This window comes from Pseudoliparis swirei, chromosome 8 (genome assembly GCF_029220125.1).
Source record: "Pseudoliparis swirei isolate HS2019 ecotype Mariana Trench chromosome 8, NWPU_hadal_v1, whole genome shotgun sequence".
NCBI lineage: Eukaryota > Metazoa > Chordata > Actinopteri > Perciformes > Liparidae > Pseudoliparis > Pseudoliparis swirei.
This window is the reverse complement of record NC_079395.1, coordinates 7,030,444-7,050,837: the sequence shown is the minus strand read 5'-3', so window position 1 is coordinate 7,050,837 and position 20,394 is coordinate 7,030,444. Positions and strand designations below refer to the sequence as shown.

The following is a 20,394-nucleotide window of genomic DNA, read 5'->3' as shown; positions in this document are numbered from 1 at the left end:
GAATCATAGACATGTACTTTTCTGGGCAATTAAAATACCTTTTTTGGTGCAATTTTGTAAATGTTATTTAAGCTGTAAATAGTGAAAAAATAGTTTCATCCCGATGTTAATTTATCCGGGTGACTTTATTCTCCTAATATTGATACACGTGCACAGATAGACCGCTAGTGGTGCTCAAGCACCAGCCCTTTTGCCCTTGGATGAGAAAAGTGCCTTTTCCGCTGGAGCCACATTTTTCAATATCAGAATTTAAGTATATCAGTATTTACGAATACAAGTTACTCTCTCTGTCATCTATTCCCCCCAAATGTGTTTTGATATCTGACGGGGCATTTATTTGAGTTCTTGTGAGAATTTCGCCCCGACATGCTCCGCGGCGTTCACGAGCCCCCGCCGCGCGCCCGGTCGAGGATAGTAAGTTGTTTATTATATGGCATTTTTTTCACTCCTATCATTTTATAAATTAAAATAAATTGTAATTGTTAATAGAAAACATGTCATTTTGTTGAGCTCTCATGTCTTCTCACGACATATTGTGTTTCAGGTGTTGCGTAACAACCAATTACTTAACTTCAAGTTACAGTGAGCAATAGAAAAATCATTTTGACGATGGGTGCCCTTTTTTTTTGGTTTGAGCACCTGCCCCCCAAAATGTCTGTGCACGTGCCTGCCTGTTGCAGACTATATAAGAAGGGGTGCTCTCGATCTCAATATGTCTGGATCACAGCATGCATGAAAAGGGAGAGAGGTCAAAGCAGTTTTAAATACTATTTGGATTCCTAACTATCCCGAAAAGCCATTTAATAATGCAAAAATACAAAAAGGCATTTCAGTTTTCACATCAACTGATTTCCACCCTGCTGGATGTGATTTGGATGAATTTATTTTTTACAGGAAAAGTCATTCAAAAGAAGTAATAGATATTAATGCTGCAGGGTCACACTGTCGCGTGTCTGCACTAGAAGACGGAGTGAGTTTTAAAGAGCTGTCTGTGTCGCGCTGAACCGAAACGATTTCCCACAATGCCTAGCGAGAGAAGGAGGGTTACTTTTTAAACACCCTCCTCCGGCTCGCCTCCATTAGCGTTACTTCTCACGAGTGCACTTGTTCTTCCCGAGGCATCCTCACTGCCTCTCCTTTTTTAGTGGAACTTGTTGTAAGACATTTATTCCCCTCAATTCCTCTCTTTGCCTTTCGGCCCTGGAAATAAACAAAGTTGTGTTGTGCACTACTGCCGCTTGGTTTCAACACCGGGTAAGAGGAAACTTGTGTGGTTGTTTAATTGTTCTTGTCAGCAGTTGAATCAACAGGGCGGACGTGACAAACAAGTTGATAACCGGCTGTTGGTGACTCACTCTAACACATAGGGATGTTGGTGTTCATAATGTGGACGTCAGGTAGATGACGTGAGCTAACGTCGCTACCTTCGTGTTCCGAAAGCGTGACCTCGGACTGGACCTCGTAAAAAAAAAAAAAAACTAAAATATGGATAATTGACAATCATTTATTGTTATAACCTAGCTACGGCTACGTGTTAATGTTGAGTTCGAACAGTTGAGTCAGTAAATAGACGTTGGTGTCCGTGTCGGTCGGTTATTAACGCTAGCCAAAGTAGCGTCGCTGTGACGTCACCTCTTCATTTGGTTGGGATAACGCTCGGTTACCTGTTTGTTTTTGCACCTTGGCAAATTCCCCGAAACGAGACCGTGATGTGGTTTTCACGATGTGCTGTAAAGGAAACTATTGAAAAGCCCCGTCTGTTTTTCCATTTGGAGTGACGTTAATTTAAATTAAATAATGTTGAACGAGGAATGGTATGAAAAGTAGCCGTCAAAGCGCCTCAAGGATTTACGATCAAGTGTTAGTAGGAGGAGGAGGAGGAAGTAATTAATGAACATCGACAAAGAAAACAACTATGCAAGTTTAATTTTAATAAGACTGTAGTTGGCAGCTGACCGTGAAAATCATTTTATTTCTTGTCCCCACGTTTCTAGATCTGAAATTGACGGCATCGTGGTGTATTCTGTTATCAAAAGTATAACCTCTAAATGATCTAGGAACAATAAATACCAGGGGTTTGCTTCCTCTTGCCCATTTAACTAAAATGCAAATGTATGTCAGAGCTTAGTGAACCATTCTGCAAACCATGCTGTATTTTAGTATTGAAACTGCTCCTTCCAGCCATTGGTTTCCATTATGTTTTGTACAGCAAACATGTTGTTTTATTTATATATATATATAGATTTGTTATCCATCATAGTCAACTTCTTATGGAAATGTTACAGTATTGTTAAGAAAAATTGCAGAGCAGTCTTTTCAAATATATCCATTCAGCTGTAATGCAAGATGCATGAAATAATAATTCAGACTAGATATTCAGTGTGACTCAAGTTTAAAGAGTTTACAATGATGTTCATATTGTAAATGAACGTAACCAGTGGCTGTACAAAACTGTAGGGAAAACCCAACAAATGTTGTATAGCGTTAATTTGAAAAAGCTCCATGAATTATACCCAAAGAGCTCACGTGTGATATTGAGCAGGGTCTTATATTGAGGGTTAAAGCCCCTCATGCTGACCAATCATTAAAAAGACTGCATTTTCTTGGCAGACTAATACAGTCACACTAAGCACGTCCTGCGTTACCCGGGACTCGAGCAGCATTGCATGCGCACATAAATATATCTTGGTAAGAGAAGGATTTACCACCTTCACTGACAAACACATGCCGTGCCTTTACAGATATAAACACAGACGGTATCCAGAAATTAATAATTCAACTGCGCATCAAGGCTGCATGTAAAGGTAACGTGGGCCACAAGCAACACCTGCTGTCTTTCAGAGTAGATTTCACTCCGTCTCTGTTTTTGGGCATTTCTGCCTCTGTGGTGACATGAAACAAATTCAGTCTCGAGGGTTTATTAAGAACAATAGCAACACAGATCACTGGTTTCGGTTTATCGATCCGTTTTTATGGCCTCCTCTGGTTACTGGTATAGTTTCCTGGTTATTAATCGGCGATTGCCTGGTTTCACTTCACTTGTGAACGTCAGCCACTTATTTCTTTTATTGTTGTGGCGTTGAAGTCATTAAGGTCCATGTCTTTCAAAGTGAAATATCTTTCTACAAACTTTTCCTCCTGTGTCTCCGTCCTCCTCAGGATACTTGGCAGACTTGCTGGTCTTGTTTTGTCTCTCGCAGGGAATGACTTGTATTTCATGCTGCTCTGTTTCCTTTCCACTCAGTGTGGGTGAATCACTAAAGGTGTGGTTGTCATTCACAACAAGGGGCTGAGTAATTATACAACCACAATATGGCTAATAACACACCATGGGGCTTTTAAAGAAAGTAATGTAATCCAAGTACCGTGGGGGGAAAGTGCTTCAGCAAGTGGTGCTGTAGAGTATGTTGTTAGTTTGTATGCTGAGGACATTCGTAGAACTTAAATGGTAATATGTTAAGAAATAATGTATATTTGAAATACTTTTAATAGGATCAGTTAAGTCCAAAGCACAGTTGTTGCTTTTTCTATATTTTTCTAAGATGGAAACCGGAAAAGACGAGGAATGGCAAACATCACGTGATTCTTTGGCAGATTATTGTAATAGAAACTGGGCCTTTGTGATTCTCCTCCATCACTTTGTTTTCAGGACACAATAAGAAATGGTTGATCAGCAGGTTGAGTTTTGAGATTCGAGGCGAGACGAGGGCGAGAGGAAGCAAAGCCCCTGGTGTTTATTGTGCCGAAACATTTAGAGGTTATACCGTGCTCTTGAAAATAGAAAATACACCACGATGCCTTCAATTTTAGATCTAGAAACGTGGTGACGAGAAAGAAAATGAACTCCTCTGTCTCACTATAGTCTTTAAACAATTTAAAAAATAAATATATATGATCTATTTATTTAATCCTCACACTTCTCTGACAGGAATGTCTGGCATATGCTAAAATGTCCAGCGTGGCTTTGTGGATGTCAGCGTTGGTCTTTCAGTTGGCGGTCGTTCCACCTTTTTCACAACACTGATATATTTCAACTTATTAGATGAGATGTTGGTTCTGTCATTCATTGGGGTCCCTTGACTTTGCACCGTCTGGTCAGATGATTTATGACCAAATACCTTAAAAACGGATAATAAATATAATGCTTTCTTTTTGTAACGCAAAAAAAGAAAATAGCTGGCAGTGATTTAACAGTCAAAAACACCTTCCTGAATAAAAATGTTTTTAGGCCCGTGCCTGTGTTGCCCTCACGTGGTCGGGGAGACTTTTCCATAAGCGCGGCCGAGGAAGAGGCCCCCGGACGCCCGCAGTGCCGAGCTCGGCGTTGGGGACTCGGAGGAGCGAGCTCTTTCTGGATCTGAGGATGCGGGTGGAGGTGTGGGGAGTAATTGGTGGTTTTAGGTATACAGGTGCATTTCTATTTATGCATTTATGGGTCAGTGGGAGGAACTTGTAGTCGATCTGGAATGAGACAGGGAGCCAGTGGAGATGGGCGTGATGTGCTCATGTCAATGGACTCTCATCGGGATCCTGGCAGCGCTGTCTTGAATGTATTGCAGTTTCTGGATGTTCTTCCCAGTGAAGAGGGAATTTCAGTAGTCCAGTCTAGAGGAGACAAAGGCGTGGATGAGCTTCTCTGCATCTGACGGGGTGAGAGTGGGGTGGAGTTTAGAGATGTTTTTGAGATGATAAAAGGAGGTTTTGAACAGGTATTTTTGTATGGTCATTGCTAGTGCTATTTCTTTTATTAGCATCATCTTTACTTTTTGTTTAGTGCTAATTTTAGCAAGCTGACTTAAGCAGTTTATCAAAAATCACAATTGTAAGGATTTGTTCTATAGTGAAGAGAAACTGGGAATTTTAGTTGAATATTTGAATATAAATGTGCACATCTTCACTCTACTTTCTCCATCTTGTCATGGGGGTTCAACAGAAAAAGATCGATATGAAGTCCGAGACAATCAATCTACTGATGTGACAATGGCATCTACATTAAATCACGTACCATATCACTCCTATCAAATGCAGAAATATAAAGTTTTGAGTCTTTTTTTTAAGGACCTGTAGCAGCATATCAAGCCCTCATGAATATGAACTGCTATCAGCCTCTGTAAGCTGTGTGTCACATTGTCCTCTGTGCTCTTGTTCTGCAGGACGTGTCTTTGTGTCAAACCGGTGAGCCGCGGGCGAGTAAAAGATCTCCTGTGACCGAAACGGACACGACTCCTTTAGTCAAACAGTCATGTGTAAGTTTGAGGCGTGTCTGACTTTGAACAACTGCTGCTCCGATGCATTTGGAGAGCAGTTTCGATTGTAGATGGAGAATTAGTGGACGTATTTTAGCAAGTTTTTTTGTCCAGTATCATTAATTTTAGCACCCACATTACCACCACTATAGAGTCTTCCTTCCGTCTGGTTGGCCACAGGCTTCGCTACTGCTGCCTTTGAATCAGGTGGACTTTAGTAGAAAACATCGGGGCCTTCACGGCCCCATTAACATGTGCACACATTCATATAGACATAGCCAGCAGGATTACTAAGGGCCAATGTACTAAAACCAGGACACGCACTGCTTTCTGCCAGAGTCGCCTCCGAATTCAATCAGACTGTTCAATGCCAGCTCTTTTCCTGCATTGTTCTCTCTGATTTTAGTTGCAGGATTTTTTTCGTGTTCTCCAATGTCACAAGCAAGCTGTGGAACACTGAACATAATAAACAAGAGAACAAGAAGCGTATAGATGTGAACAAAGTGAGTCATTCCTATTCACAGACGTAGAGATGAGTGTCATTTGAAGTCATTCAAGAAACTTCAAAGGTGGATTTGAAAGCATGTCACAGTATTTTTATGGCAATTTCCACAACCCATTTTGCGGGGATGTGTAGCGCATAGACATGCATGCCATAGGGTCATGGGAATGAGAAAGTATTGATCCATGTATTGTGCAAACAACACTGCACCTGTGTCACTGTAATGAATCATGTCACACAGCTCTGTGTTCTCTCTCTCCTCTGGCACCATGTCGTTGTCATGTCTTTGCCTGAAAGCTGCTCTGACGTGATCTGGGTCGTTACAGGTCGCCAAACCAGTTCCCTCTCCACAGCGCGAGATTAGTGACTGTTTGGATTTGGCACCACGAAAGGCTCCCTCTATTTACAGTCCTTTTTCTATGTTATGTAACCTGTCTGTTCTTTTGAGGCAATCGGATGCTTTCAGAAACAAATAATTAAGTTATGTTAATTCGCATTTGTTGTTGAGTAATAACTTCACAATCCTTGAAATGCTCATTGCTTTTAATGTGGCACCGGACAATTATGGGTCCGTTGCCTTTGAGTGTTATCGTATTGTGGTGTATTTAAACATTCAACTTTTTTCAAAATTAATTATTCAAAGAAAATAGTTTTTTAAAGTTAGTCTAGACTGATGTGTTGCATACTTGTAGATCACAGCTTATTTATTTAACAATTCACTGTGTGATTTAACATGCAAACCAGGGGGAAGACGAGATCAGTTTAATGACCTTTGTTGTGTTTTCTAGTTTTAATTAACTGTTACAAGTGGTGTTCTACTTTTAGTCTCACACAGTATTAGTCTTTTGCCCTCTGTTACTCACAGTCTACATTTCTCTGTTTCTACTTATTTTTGTTGCTCTCTCTCTCGCTCTCTCTATCTCTCTATCTCTCAGCTCTTGAGAGAGCGTTTCTCCTCCAGCCTCCCATGGCCTCCCCGCCGGCATCCTCAGTCCAGGCATGACCGTCACCCCTAAAAAACACATAATTCAGCCTGGTTCCTCCTCTTTCAAAAACACAAGTCCCAGGTTGGTGAACATGCATTTTGAGACCTAATTTCTATTGTGTACCCGTTTGCTGATTCTTAACTACAAAATAAACATGTGCATGTTTTTCTGGGTTCCTTAACTCGTTGGAGAGCGTTACACAACCTGATTCAGCGGTGGCCAACATATCAAGTCTGGAGTCGCCAACACAGAATTACATTGAAATGAACACTAACAAGATGAGTTTCACTCACTCATCTTGTTAGTGCAGTTTTGTGTTCTGACATCATTTGTACCCATGGAGCTTTATCTCCTCACATGCTAACTAGATCCAGTCCCATGCAGATGGATGAGGTCGAAGGCCTCCGGGTGAAGCTCATCTCTGAGGACTCTGTGTCGCTGGCTTCCTCTTTGGCTGAGCCCATCAACCTAGAAGGTCAGTGGCTCTCTGTCAGCATGATAAGAAGCTGCTGAAAGCTCCCTGTGCTTTTTGGCACAATAAAACACAGACTTGGACATAATCAGTGTTGGGAGTAACGCGTTACTGTAATTCCACTACTTTTAGCGGTAACGAGCGTGTAACAAAGTATTTTTTTAAATCAACTAACGCAGTTACAGTTACTGAAATTTAAATGAGTTCGTTACTCGCGTTACTCTCTTTTGTGAAAAATGAACACTTGCAGACAAGAAGACAAGCTAGGCTACTTTAGCTGCTTCTGATCCGACATTGCAGGGCCTTGGTGGCGCAATGATATTGTAACGTCTCGGACGTTATGGACTGATGACACGGAGACGGGGCGACGTTATTATTCCTCCCTTTATTGGGCATCCACCAACACAGACAGCGTGCTCCTCTCAGCTCAGCAGCTCCAACGTCAACAACAACGGTTCCCGTCAACCACCCGTAACTTCCGTTTTCCGGGAGGTTAACCCCGCCTCCCCTCTACTCCGCCAATCACAGGCACGCCCCCTCGACCAGCATCACGGTGCCACACTGTGATTGACAGCCACTTCCAGTGTTGCCAGGTCCGCGGTTTTCCCGCGGAATTGGGCTACTTTTGAAGTGTTGCCGCTGGTTGAATTTTTTGTCCGCTGGTTCGGGTAGACCTATTTTGCATGCAAATTACATGAATATCTTTAAATAAAAATCCATATTTAAAATGAAATAATTTATTTATACCCAAATCCTACCAAACTGACTCCAGATCAGCACGTACACGCCGACACATCCGCGCACACAGGTGAGCACCCCCCCCCCTCAATTATATGCAGCACCTCAAGGCACCTTTGTTTTCTCTTTTAATTAGTGTTAATACTGTAGGCCAATCACTTTTATTTCATTGGGCCTAATGTAAAAAAAAAAACTGTTAAATGACAGACAGTTATTTTGTTTTAAGTTAAGTATTAAAAGGGACTTTTGTACGAGTGCTTGATTTGAAGGCCTGTTGCCCTGTTGATTGCAATAAATAGGTCAACAACATATGTTTATTGTGTTTGACTGTTCAGTACTGTTCATTACATTAAAAAAGCAGACATAAAAGTAACTTAAAAGTTACTTTCCCGAGTAACTAATTACTTTTGATATACAGTAACTAGTAAAGTAATTAAATTACTTTTTAAAGAAGTAACTAGTAACTATAACTAATTACTTATTTTCAGTAACTTGCCCAACACTGGACATAATACAAAAAATCATATTCATTCATTTTCCCTAAATGACACGAACGGTTATTTCTAAGAATAAATACCTCCTGTGTATATTTTTGATCTGGGATTCAACAAATGGCATCTTTCCAGGGAACCTTTTCAAATAAGAATGACTATTTTTATACATTATAAAACAGTAACTATTAGATAGAAATGATCAGATTCAGAGCTGATTATTTTACCATGTTTGTCAACAATGGACAGAAGTAAAGATCAGTGCGTTATTTGTAATGACAGAGCGGTCTTTTTGTAAAGCGTGGCCATAAAATCCACAGTTGGAAGCGGCTACAATTGCTTGTTTTTGTTGAATTGAACCTTCTCCTTTTTTGAATGAACATTAAAAATGTTAAATATATTTTTGACACAAATATAAGACATAATTTTTTTTACAAAAGATGACCCGTAAGTGACTACTAATGAATCACTGAGATATATAACTACATGACCACAGAGCACAAGCCTTGTTTTGGTGATAAAAGTCCCAAGTGTGAACTTCCATATCCAGATTCCCATTATGCTCTGCTGCGAGGAGAGCTGGAGTCCGACCACCAGAACCTGGAGGCGGAGTCGTGGGGCGTGGCTGTGGACCAGAACTACCTGAGGGCCCTGACCAAAGAGGAGGTTAAGAGACAGGAAGTCATCTATGGTAAACTCAAGCAGCAAAGTCTGGAAATAGATAATCCCCAAAATATGTTCAGTGTTCGTACATTCCAACCGAAACCTCATCTCCTGTTGAAGGGTAATCTTTGTTCTCTGATTGTAGCGACATAGTTGCACCGTTTAATCTGAGATGACAGTATAATTATGTTGATTTATGCTGTCTTTAACTCGGAGGAACCTTTTGAAGGTTAACATTTCAACTATGACAAAGTATAATGACACCAGTCATAGAGTAACAATTGAAGCTTGAACCTGGCGACCGACTTATTTATTTATTTTACTTTTGTTGTTACGCAAGGTGCTTCACAATCACATTTGACTGTACGTTTCAGGCACTCGCCATATTAATCAAGACATCCCTCTTTATTACTCTTCTAGAGTTGATCCAGACGGAGAAGCACCATGTACGCACCTTAAAAATCCTTCTCCATGTCTACATGCACCAGTTGAAGAAGTCTTCGCTGATAGAGGAGGCCAGGCTTGAGAGGTTCTTCCCTGGGGTGGAAGACATGCTCACGCTCCATCAGCACTTCCTTGACTGCCTCAAAGTGCGCAAACACCAAAGTCAGGAGGAAGAAAACCCAAACAACTACCAGATCACACAGCTGGGAGATATTCTCATCGCTCAGGTAGTTGAGTCATTTTTTACCACAGCTAGCTTTTGTGCAAGTCATTGCAGTCAATGACGGGGGAGAAAGTTTCCACGTCCCCCTCCTAATCATGACACGGATGAAGCATATCCTGCTACCATTTGTATTCTTAGATGCCATTGGAACTATTTACACTCTAAAACTTTCCAACCTAAATACTTCAGACCTATTTTATAATGATAGACAAAAACATGTTTACATTTAATCATGTCAAGATGAAATGAAATAATCCTTTCTTAATCCCAAAGCAGGTATATTTGCAATGGTATTGAACGTTAATACCACTTATACATCTTTAACCAAGAATATTTGATCTTAAACACTTTTGGAAAGTGAACTGTGGCCAGACTGGCATGGTCATCATACATTCAGATATTTAAACAGCAGTCTAAAGCTGACTTTCACTTTCTGCTTCATCTTAAAAATAATAAATGTATTTCTTTGTGTCACAATCAAAGTGTTTTGACTGGCCCAAAGCTGAAATAACGGACAAAACATGCTTATTTTATTGGTTCAAATGCTCCCCGTCTAAGTATGCACTTTTTAATGTATTTACTTACCTTCATTTCAAATTGCCTGCATCTCAACATAAGACGTAGAGTTAGGTTCTTTTCCATTTAAATCTTCTCCATAATAACTGATCATGAATTCACAATACAGATTGCTTAACATTATCCAGATGTTCTTAAGACAAATAATTGTGTCTTTGTGCTCAGCTTCTTTCTTTCCTCCATTTATCCCTCTACCAAAATAGAGGGAATCTTGATATTTAACAGTTGAAACATTGTTACTACTCAATCGTGTCCTGTCTTGAAATACTCATTAAATGTTTTTCCCCCCTCTTGTTTTAGTTTTCAGGTCCACTTGGAGACAGAATGATGGGGTATTACAGTCAGTTCTGCGGTAATCACATTGAAGCCATCAGTCTCTACAAAGAGCAGCTGCAGAGTAACAAGAAATTGCAGCTCCTTATTAGGGTGAGCAATCGTTACTAATTGCTAAATGTATGCATATGGCTGTGATTCTTTTTGTGTTCCAGTAAAAATGCACTGGAATTGTCAAAAGAAGAAGTTGGAGTGTATTTATTGCATGCCTGGAGCATCAGAAGCAGGGGCTACCAGACCCAACGTTTCACGAGCAACAGTGATGACGTTCTGCAAGGAATGATGCAGCGCACAAAAATAGTTGTAGTCTGTAATGTTTAACCGTAGACAGTTTTCTGTTGCGGGGTGGGTGGCAGGAATGATGCAAGTTTTTTTTAAACAATGCCTTTCTTCTTTTTTTAAATCAGAAAATAGGGCAGCTTCCCCTTGTGCGACGGTTGGGAATCCCCGAGTGTTTTCTGTTGGTGACTCAACGCATCACCAAATATCCCGTCCTGGTTGAGCGAATCATCGAGAACACTGAAGGTATCAACCCTTCACTTAACTCTGATCCAAACCAGTAGTTATAGTTGTTATAGTCAATGTTCAGCCTTTGACAAACTGAATGAAACAACTGAACTCCAATTGGATATCTTCATTGGCAATGCAGATGCAGCCATGTATCTAATGTTATCAACTCTATATAAAGACTGGTCTATTGATATGTTTCACGCTCCTTCCAGCGGACACAGACGAGTACAAGTCTCTGGTGCAGGGCTTGGCGCTGATCAAAGACACCATCTCGCAGGTGAACGAACAGGTCAGGGAACACGAGAGAGCCACTCGTCAGAGAGAGATCGCCCTTCGCCTGGAGCCCAAATCTCAGGGCCGGCTGAAGGACGGCCGGCTGCTCCGCAGGGAGGATCTGATCCATGGAAACAGGACCCTGATACATGAAGGCACCTTCACCTGGAAGTCCTCCGGGAGACAAAAAGGTTTGTGGCTCTGTCAATAACCGTTGCTCACAGCTATGTATGGAAAAGATGTTTTTCCAGATATCTTATTGTCAACAACTGTCATTATTGTGTTTGCTGTCCTGGCTTCTAAATGGTGGAATGACATCAGGAGAGCAGAACGTTTTTACATCTGCTGCCACAAACTAAAAACACATCTTTTCCGACTATATTTTGAATAAAGTTTGTTATGCGATTTAACAAAATGTAGCATTTACATGTCACTTGGAGCCCTTTGTAGTTTGGCTTTCTTGAAGAAATTATACTTTCTTGATTCTTGCTGTTCTGAGTTTGAACTCCTGTTTGAATGCACTTATTGTTAATTGCTTTGGATAAAAGTGTCGGCTAAATTAAATGTAATGTAATTAAAGAAAACTGGCAATGTAGTGAGTCTGATCACTGGTTTTCCTGCGCTGCAAGGGAATACATCTTCAAACTAGAATGGGCACTCGGTAGAGCGCATACCTTCGCATATCACAAGATTGGGCATTGAATTATGAACATTTTGGCATTAGTTGCATGCCAATTGGACAAAAATGTATCGTGCTATGGTAAAAAAAGAGTTTGACCTTTCCATGACCTTGACCTTTGACCCGATTGATCCCAAAATCTAATCAAATGGTCCCCGGATAATAACCAATCATCCCACCAAATTTCATGCGATTCAAGAACATTTTGACCTGTTCATGACCTTTGACCTTGACCTTTGACCCGATCGATCCCAAAATCTAGTCAACTGGTCCCCGGATAATAAACAATCATCCCACCAAATTTCATGCGATTCGGTTCAATACTTTTTGAGATTTGCGAATAACACGCATACAAATAAATAAATAAATAAACTAGAATGGGCACTGTGAGCGCATACCTCGCATATCACAAGATTGGGCATTGAATTATGAACATTTTGGCATTAGTTGCATGCCAATTGGACAAAAATGTATCGTGCTATGGTAAAAAAAGAGTTTGACCTTTCCATGACCTTGACCTTGACCTTTGACCCGATTGATCCCAGAATCTAATCAAATGGTCCCCGGATAATAACCAATCATCCCACCAAATTTCAGGCGATTCAAGAACATTTTGACCTGTTCATGACCTTTGACTTTGACCCGATCGATCCCAAAATCTAGTCAACTGGTCCCCGGATAATAAACAATCATCCCACCAAATTTCATGCGATTCGGTTCAATACTTTTTGAGTTCTGCGAAAGATTTTGACCTGTTCATGACCTTTGACCCGATCGATCCCAAAATCTAATCAACTGGTCCCCGGATAATAAACAATCATCCCACCAAATTTCATGCGATTCGGTTCAATACTTTTGAGTTCTGCGACAGATTTTGACCTGTTCATGACCTTTGACCCGATCGATCCCAAAATCTAATCAACTGGTCCCCGGATAATAAACAATGATCCCACCAAATTTCATGCGATTCGGTTCAATAGTTTTTGAGTTCTGCGAAAGATTTTGACCTGTTCATGACCTTTGACCCGATCGATCCCAAAATCTAATCAACTGGTCCCCGGATAATAAACAATCATCCCACCAAATTTCATGCGATTCGGTTCAATACTTTTTGAGATTTGCGAATAACACGCATACAAATAAATAAATAAATAAATACACGGCGATCAAAACATAACCTTCCGGCATTTTCAATGCGAAGGTAATAAATAAATAAATAAATAAATACACGGCGATCAAAACATAACCTTCCGGCATTTTCAATGCGAAGGTAATAAATAAATAAATAAATAAATACACGGCGATCAAAACATAACCTTCCGGCATTTTCAATGCGAAGGTAATAAAGTAACTTTTCATACGCTAATGTAGCAGAACAAGACAAAGTAACTAGCTCTGCATATTAACCTCGACAAGGAACACAAGTGTATCACGCAATACACCTGTATGGAAACGTCTACAGTCTTTATGGATCCGGTTCCTCTTTTTAATGTCACCTTCTTTTGTACATGACAGACAACTTTGACACACTTCAGCGACTCTTTCACGTTGCCTTGTTGTTGCCAAAGCGTGCGTGTGTTCGCACGGATCTGATTTTAAAGACATTTTGAGAGATGATGCATCAAGTGACTGAAGCCTCAGTGGATTACTGCAGTATTATAAGGATGTGTGGTTTGTTTCTGACTCATTTTAAAGATTAGAGAACCGGTAGAGCAGCATATGTTTATGTCATGAAATTACGTTGAAATGCCAAACCCTCAAGCAATTGTTTTAATGCTCAGCGACATTTGTGTGTCTTTAGAAATTCATGCTGTGCTGCTGTCAGACGTGCTCCTCCTCTTACAAGAGAAAGATCAGAAGCTTGTGTTTGCTGCTGTGGTGAGTTTCTTTTGCTGATTCACTACCTACTGTATCATGTATCGGTTCCGATTTCATACTGTTAATCTACACATCTGACGGACTACTGTTCCTCAAATCATTTCATTCAAGATGCATCATATCCTACATTACATGATGTCATAATACAGGACCGATTGTGATGTTATTTGAATACTAATACTAACACCTGCTGTATTGTGGTGGCTCATGCAGGATAACAAACCCCCAGTGATCGCCCTTGAGAACCTAATAGTTCGGGAGGTGGCTCATGATGACAAAGCCATGTACCTTATCTCTGAATGCACCACTAGCACGCCGGAGATGTACGAGATCCACACGCGCTCCAGGGAGGAATGCATCACATGGACGGTGCTGATACGAGAAGCTGTGAACTGGTAAGCTGGTGACCTCCTCCGGTAAAAGAGTTTCATTGGGAAGTGCATCTCCACTATTAATGTTTCATAGAATAGTTGCATCCGCCTGTGTTAATAGCATTGATATCTGATGATGGCTAAAAGACTGAAATGTGACTGAAATGAGAGCATCATAATGAGGTTCTGTATTGGTCAGTGCATTCTAAAAATGGTAATCAATAAATTTCTTGAAGCCTTATCACTATTGCATGTCATGTCTCTCTTCCCATTAGATCATGATATATGGCTTGATTGTGACACAAAAGAAAATCTGTTTCTAAAGTGAGAACTTTGCTGTGCTCAAATGTCACGGAAATGTGTCCATTACATTTACAATATCTTCAAACTTTATAAAAAGTCTGTCATTTTTAAAAATGTATATATAAATATGGACAAAAAATGTCATGATTATCTTATCGGTTTCTCAAGTTATTTTCATCCTTAAATATACCACATCATGAGATAAAAAGAGAGAATATTCTTATGGAAAATATATATAACTGGTCAAATGTCTGTGATTCAGCTACCCAGAAGAGGAGCTGTACCTTAAACTGACCGCTACACTGCAACAATTTCAAGGTACTCTTTCTTACACAAGAATCTAAAATGTTATTCTGGAAAGAGATTTCTCTGAGATCGAGGTACTTGTTTTTATTGTGTTATTGTTTAGGTTGGATTGTGTATTATATTGTTTGATTTTCATAAAGAAGAGGTTATCCGCACACAAAACGTTTGAGGGAGAAATTGCTCCACTATATTGCTATAACAGGCCTGTTTATCCTTCCAGTGCCGATCAGTATCCGATCAGTGTATCTCTCATCCTTTCGACTGCATCTATGAGACAAACATGTTTCTATCTTTATGCTGTTACTCTTTAGATAATCTAAAGATGAGGGATGAGCTGATAATGCAATGTCTGACGGAGAAGCAGCAGCTCTTTGCTGCTCTCTACGAGACTATCACGGAGCAGGAAACGCCCCACAAAGGGCTGCTGCTCCGAGGTGACGCCACTGACCTCCAGCAGGGGACCACTCTGCTCAAAGGAGCCATCAATGAGGGTAGGAGCTCAGTTTTGTTCAAGTTAACCTCAGTTTTGTGAAGCCTTGTTCATCCTGGTTGTAATAATGAGGCGGTAGTCAGTACCGTATTTACTTTTGGCATCGGCTAGCTATGAAAACACGGTCATGCCATAACAGTCTGTACAAGTGAATATACTCTTTTGTTTCCATACAACCGAGGAGGAGATCTAAGGGGTTGTTTTTTCCTTTGTTTGCAGTGGAAAACCTGCAGAACCTGCTCTTCACAAGGATAAGAGACCCAAACCTTCTTATGGAAGTGAATGAGGCGCAGGAGGGGCCGCTCTGGAAGGCCGAGACCTTTGGAGTGGCTGATACTAACCCTGATGAAAGTAAGCTGACAATAAAATAACATGGTGGTGACATTACGCAGGCGTGCACGTGCAAACCTATTTATTTAACTTGTGTGATCTGGCATGAGTTTTAATGGCATTTCTCAAATCTTCTTTTGAACGCATGCATTATACTCGGGTTTACATACCTGTGTGTGTTTTAAACATTCATTGCTTTGGTTTTACTTGCAACAAGCCTAATATTCCAGAAGGAATTGGGTAACTCTCACATATTACATATGAGCGAAGTTTTTTACTTTGGATGTGTACGATTTTATTTTGTCAGACGACGATGATGCAGCTCTCACCACCAGTGACCCTCAGCTCCAGGAAAGTCACAGCTCTGCGAGCCTGGAACAGTCTGTGAGTGAGACGGATGTAAATGATCTAAATAATAATCTATTTTTCTTCCATCCTGTGATAACATATCAGGTATTTACTTTGCTTGTGTTTTGCTTGAAGGATGATGACTACACACAGACACCAAACTGCAAGTTCACCTCCAGTAATTTTTCTGAGGCAGAGGTAACCCTTTCCATACTATTTTTCATTTTTTTTAAATCTCTTTTCATTAATACATAAATGTTTACATGTCACTGCCAGTCTTTTGATGTGCATTGTTATTTTTCTCTGTAGGTGTGTGACAAGGTGATACTGCTCGCACAGAGGCTGTACAGCTTAGAAGTAAGAGTCAATGCTCTTAATATACTTTTTATTCAGCAGGCATCAAGTTTCTACAAGCTTTTTTTTTGTGAAACGAATGATGTGCTTTAAGAAAAGAATGCCAGAAGGTTTCGACCACAACAACTTTTCCTATGTTTGATTCCATAAGTTTCACATTAATGTTTATATTCAATTCTTCAACGTGCAGGCAATAATCGCCCAGCAGGACAGCCAGATTGAGCTGCAGCACGCTTTTCAGACAAAGAGCAAGCAGCCCTCTCGTCACTACAGCAGTGTGCTGCTGGAGCAGGAGAAGCAGCGCAACTCTGAGAAGCAGAAGGAGAAGCTCGCCAACATGCACAAGCTGCAGGCGCAGCATCAAGAGGAGCAGCAGCGCTGGGAGAAGGAGAAGGAGCAGCAGAGGATGCAGATCGAGAGTCTAGAGGCTCGGCTGCAACAGAGGGAGGTGGACTGTCGAGAGTGGGAGGAGAAGCTCAATGAAGAGAAGTTTGAGCTGGAGAGCCTGAAGGAAAGCTATCAGGAGGACCTGGAGAGGCTGAGGGAGTCCACAAGATCAGTGGACAAGGACAAGGAGCGTCTATGTCAGGAGAGGGAACGCCTCGAACAGCTGCAGGAGAAAATAAAGAAGATTTATCCGGGAAACTATGATGATCCTGCACAAGTAAGGGATTGGGCGAGAATCTGATGAATTGTTGTTCATTTGTCTGTTACAAAAAGTATAATCTAGTCAAAAAACATGAAGTCAGGAGACTTTTATATAACACTGCTGTTTTAAATCTTATGAAACAAATTAGTTAATCAAAAATATATCGATCTTTAATAGAGGTTTTCTATTTTTTTTTTTTAATGCATCTCCTCTTTCTCTCTAGTTCTTGAGTCTCTCCAGTCACCAGTCGTTCAGGGGAAGCGTCGTGAACGGAGGTGGGACCTTAACCCGAAAGCTCCAACTGATGGCCAAAAACTCCAACTCCGTGGAAATTCCTCCAAAGGTTCCGCCGCGCAGGGAGAGCATGAGCCCCCTGCAGGTCCACCTGATCAGCTCCACCAACCTGCTGCACAAGTCTGCGTCCATGCAGCAGCAGATCCCCACCAAGCTGGCGGCTCTGTCCAAGGGGAAGGAGAAAGTCTCCAAGAAGAAAGGCTCCCACCAGAGAACGCACAGTGCAGGTCAGGACACAGGCCTGCACACTTAATCGTAGAGCATAAAAGAGATGTTTATTGTCTACACAGAAGCATTTGCAAAAGCTGGACAGTGACTGCTTCATTTGGGTATTGATTGTTTTGAACAAAAATTCTGCCGCTTAATTTTTAGAACACACTGTTGATCAAAAGTGGGCCAGTTGTTGGCGCCACAGCAAGCAAAAGAGAAGCTTTATAATTTATTCAGAATGAAATGCCGTAAAATTTGAGTTGGAGAGCCGACCTGCACGCGGTACCAACTCTGACCCCAGCCCCGCCTCTCTACTTCCAGCCTCTATCGACGTTAACCAGATGCTGCCCATCCGAGTGACCGGGCTAGAAGGAGGCAGTCTGAGAGGCAAAAGTAACAGCAGGCCAGCAACCTACCTGTCAGGTATGGACACTAACATCAATGTTTTCTCCCTCACACATAAAGACATCCCCCCTTATAATTGGAAGTGTTCCCATAAGTGATGCCAACAATTGATTTGAATTGATAGTCTGTTCAAAAGTCTTGAACTCCCACTAACCCCTGTGGTGTTGTTTATATGTAGAACAATTAACTCTGTCGAGGCGACTATTTTTACAGACAACTTGACAGCCTTGTTCATAGATGAAGGCTAACGATCTAGTTTTATTAATTATAGTATTTTAGCTAAGATTACAATTGCAGAAGCTACTACTTTCTTTAGTTTTTTTAGGTGGCGACGTTAGGCCGTCTACCCCTGCAAGTGTATTCTTCCTTTGTGTTCCTGCACCCGGTGCAGTGCCATGTGTACAACTTGGTGACTGACCAGCTCTCTCTTGTGGAGAACCTGCAACATGCCAGATATCAGTGAAAAAGAAAATGAGTTCAAGATAGTTTTATGGCGAGTTTTATTTTCCACAGCGGTAGTTTCCTTTAGGAAGAGGGTGCAAGCGCATCTGTACTATTTGACTGGATTTCCACTATTGGTCAAATATTAGAAAGTTCATGTTCAGTGTCTTTCAAATATCTATCTGATTGCAGTAAGGTGAACAGTGAGTGAAATGCAACATATGACAGCACATTTGATTTTTCTTGGAGATGTATGTTATCTAAGATTTATAGGGATCCACTGCAGCCCATAAACTCTTACACTTAAACACTTTAATGTAATCCTCTGGTACTTTGGTTTATATGCTTGATTTCCATAAATCCCACTTGGATCAGAAGATTATTTATGCAGCAGAGATGGTCGGGGAGATTTGGCTTTTGCTGTAATTCTACCGGCACATACTGAAGCTCCATTATTTCTCTTTTAATATATTCATTTATTCCCTTTCAGGTGCCTTCAACTCACCAGCATCTGGCCACAGTGGGAAGATATCTCAGTCCTTCAGCGCACACAAGAGGACCTACGAGGCTCCACCACGGCCGCCTCCTTTTCCTACTGAGGTTCTCGATGCGGGCAAAGAGAAGGTAACATTCCTTTAATCATGAACTACAGACTGGAGTTTGGATGAGGACCTGTCCATCAAAAATACTTTTACAGTTGGAAAGACTGATCGGTCTGTGGAAAGACATTGGACATGACTTCATGACGTCCATGTGTGTCCAGCATGAAGAGGACAGTCACAGCTGTATTTTATCACTATAAACCAGCTGTTAGCATTCAGATTAGCTGGACAGGAGAAAAAAAAGTAAAGAGATACTGGTGGACATGATTTATAAATATATGTACATTCGTCTTGGAAGTTTAAAAAAATTAAAAGTAAAAAGCTCAAAAGAAATGGACATTGGGGAAGATACTATTATAAATGAAGACCCCTTTTTCCCGACAATTTTTTGTAATCCTTTTTTTAATTTAAATGGAAGTGGGTTGTCTTTTAGCATTATAACTAATGTCTTAACTCTAATGCATAATTTTTTATTTAATGAATTGATAACGACGGAGAATGAGGTGCCAAGCACAAACATTTTATTTCAGACTAAATCATGATCGTGGATTGTGCTGTGGAGCTAGAGACTGAGACAGAAGGTTGTTTCAGTTCACACACAACTGTGGGAAGCGTTTATTTCTGAGTGACATTACCTGTTCAATAATGTTCCGGCTTTATTCAACACGATGTTGATTGACCGCTGTCTCTTTTTGGTTCCATTTCAAATGTCATCCAAGTCCCAACTAATGGGTCAGGGAATAAAAAAATGGTCGACTTGACAGCCTTGAGTTGTTTTTTTTGTGGCTGATGAAAACCTAAACTAGTTTAAAAGATACTGAACTGCAAGTGACTCAAAACATTAAGTGACGTCGAGGTGTGTTCGGGTACCTTTCTCACTTGCTGCAGTCATTTCCTTTAATCCAGTGTAGAATCTCAATTTAACACAGTCACATTCATCAGAATTATTTAATCGTGGCTGACTAGATCCAGAACCTTTTAAAGCATATATTCAATTAATTTCTCTTGTTGAAGGAATGTGTGTTTAAAAGAAAGCCTGGTAGAGGGTCAGGCAGTGATCCAGGATATGACCCGCCTTCCAGGCAACAAGGAGGCTCTTTGTCAGACTGCTGTTCATTTCTGCAGTCTTAACACCAGTGGACCTTTTCCACGGCTGGATGTCAACCATGAAAAGACACATTCACACTCGGACTACCGCGAGGGGAATGGAGATATCTGAAAACTAACAGACAGCATCCAAGTCTTTAAAACTAATCCCATGCCAATCCAAACCTGTA

At 40.8% G+C, this 20,394-nt stretch overlaps 1 protein-coding gene across 6 annotated transcripts; it reads left to right on the top strand.

The window, feature by feature from the left end:
• The first annotated feature begins 1,096 nt into the window (after window positions 1–1,096).
• Window positions 1,097–19,878, top strand: arhgef18a (rho/rac guanine nucleotide exchange factor (GEF) 18a). Of its 6 annotated transcripts, none has more exons than XM_056420320.1 (21): window positions 1,097–1,254; window positions 5,154–5,246; window positions 6,684–6,815; window positions 7,109–7,209; window positions 8,986–9,126; window positions 9,519–9,769; window positions 10,642–10,767; window positions 11,082–11,199; window positions 11,397–11,648; window positions 13,938–14,014; window positions 14,228–14,409; window positions 14,951–15,006; window positions 15,306–15,485; window positions 15,704–15,835; window positions 16,122–16,213; window positions 16,298–16,360; window positions 16,472–16,519; window positions 16,707–17,180; window positions 17,389–17,686; window positions 17,991–18,092; window positions 19,006–19,878. In XM_056420320.1, the coding sequence occupies exons 3-21, from the start codon at window positions 6,748–6,750 to the stop codon at window positions 19,152–19,154; spliced, it is 2,910 nt and encodes a 969-aa protein (XP_056276295.1). In that variant the 5' UTR covers window positions 1,097–1,254; window positions 5,154–5,246; window positions 6,684–6,747; the 3' UTR covers window positions 19,155–19,878. The 6 variants fall into 6 exon arrangements, with proteins under 6 accessions (XP_056276295.1, XP_056276296.1, XP_056276293.1 ...); XM_056420321.1 differs by having other exon boundaries at window positions 7,103–7,209; window positions 16,122–16,198; XM_056420318.1 differs by having other exon boundaries at window positions 7,103–7,209.
• Window positions 19,879–20,394: the final 516 nt, after the last annotated feature.

Excerpts from the sequence above, each read along its gene's own strand:
- arhgef18a (XM_056420319.1), top strand. The coding sequence starts at position 6,748 with ATGACCGTCACCCCTAAAAAACACATAATTCAGCCTGGTTCCTCCTCT. Across the intron at positions 6,816-7,102 it reads TTCAAAAACACAAGTCCCAG|ATCCAGTCCCATGCAGATGG; the intron begins GTTGGTGAACAT and ends CATGCTAACTAG. Across the intron at positions 15,007-15,305 it reads TACACTGCAACAATTTCAAG|ATAATCTAAAGATGAGGGAT; the intron begins GTACTCTTTCTT and ends GTTACTCTTTAG.